The sequence below is a fragment of the Alosa alosa genome, chromosome 12 (assembly GCF_017589495.1).
Source record: "Alosa alosa isolate M-15738 ecotype Scorff River chromosome 12, AALO_Geno_1.1, whole genome shotgun sequence".
Classification (NCBI taxonomy): Eukaryota; Metazoa; Chordata; class Actinopteri; order Clupeiformes; family Clupeidae; genus Alosa; species Alosa alosa.
In genome coordinates this window covers 2,438,701-2,440,046 of record NC_063200.1, presented here as the reverse complement: position 1 = coordinate 2,440,046, position 1,346 = coordinate 2,438,701, and the positions used below count along the sequence as shown (strand labels likewise).

At 41.5% G+C, this 1,346-nt stretch overlaps 1 protein-coding gene across 1 annotated transcript in view; it reads left to right on the top strand.

The window, feature by feature from the left end:
* The first annotated feature begins 300 nt into the window (after positions 1–300).
* LOC125304774 (endoglin-like) overlaps positions 301–1,346 on the top strand; it is an 8,683-nt gene continuing 7,637 nt past the window's right edge. The window contains exons 1-2 of the mRNA XM_048259273.1: positions 301–312; positions 1,093–1,159. Coding sequence (XP_048115230.1) covers positions 301–312; positions 1,093–1,159 — 79 coding nt within the window. The remainder of the gene's footprint in view (positions 313–1,092; positions 1,160–1,346) is intronic.

Genomic DNA, 1,346 nt, shown 5'->3' with positions numbered 1-1,346 from the left:
CTATATGGGCATCACTTACAGCCCCTTTAAGCTATATCGGCATCACTTACAGTCCCTTTAAGCTATATCGGCATCACTTACAGCCCCTTTAAGCTATATCGGCATCACTTACAGCCCCTTTAAGCTATATGGGCATCACTTACAGCCCCTTTAAGCTATATGGGCATCACTTACAGCCCCTTTAAGCTATATCGGCATCACTTACAGCCCCTTATGTAAATGAGTGAGTTAGTGAATGAGGTTGGTTGAGGGAGTGACTATCTGAGTGAGTGAGTGAGTGAGTTCAGAATAAATGAATGAATGGGTGAAAGAGTGAGTGACTGAATAGGTTTTGAGGCAGCCCTGTTGGTTTTGGAATTCTGAAAAGTGTATCTGTGGCAGGTATTGATCTCAGCTGCCCGCGTCCCAGATTGCTGTATGATGCAAAAGTGCTGAAGTTGTTACAGGCGCCTCAGTAAATCCCTTGTGGCATTGAATGCTTTCTAAAGGGCAGAAAACAGAATCATTTATTCATTTAGCTGAGACAGTCTTTTCTGACATTGACGTTGGAAACAAGGACTGCTGTGATAGTGTTTGATGCATACTGTTAAACACTGCAAACAGTGTTTAAATGATTCAACTGTATCTTGTGTGATTGGCAGTCTGCTGTCTGCTGAAATATCTATGTAGTGCTGAACAGAACCCACATATATCTCACTTTAGTGTAGTATTCTATGCTGTGTTCCTTTATCACTTTAGTGTAGTATTCTATGCTGTGTTCCTTTATCACTTTAGTGTAGTATTCTATGCTGTGTTCCTTTATCACTTTAGTGTAGTATTCTATGATGTATTCCTTTAAGGAGTAGCTTTGAATCTATCACAAGTAGGGTCAAGGGAATGCTTTTCTGCAGGCCTCCCGATCACCATTGTCTGCTACTGTTTGGGACCAGCTACGTAAATCTCTAAACAACTTTGTTTGTCCTCATGTATGAAATAAAGTCTTAAATTGCAATGAAGTCTTGTTCCACTAAATTCTGCTGAACGCTTCAGTCTAAACTTGATATTGATATGAGTGCTCATCGTAGATTTTTTTTCTTCTGTGTTTTTGATCAGAGATGCTTCCCAGGAGCTAGAGCCGAGAGAACCCTGGAGGTGGTTCGCACTAAAGCTCCACCGCCGAGTAAGTAAACTTTCTGACAGACAGAAAAGAGGCAACTGCTGCCTTTGACTTCCTGCTCATTTCTCTTCAGAGCGGCCTGTTATCAGCTGCCGCATCTGACCTGGTATTACTTATTGATTGCGTTAAGAGAGAAAACATAATCATTGTGTGTTCTGCTCTTCTGACATCAACTGTCAGAAGTGTCTTG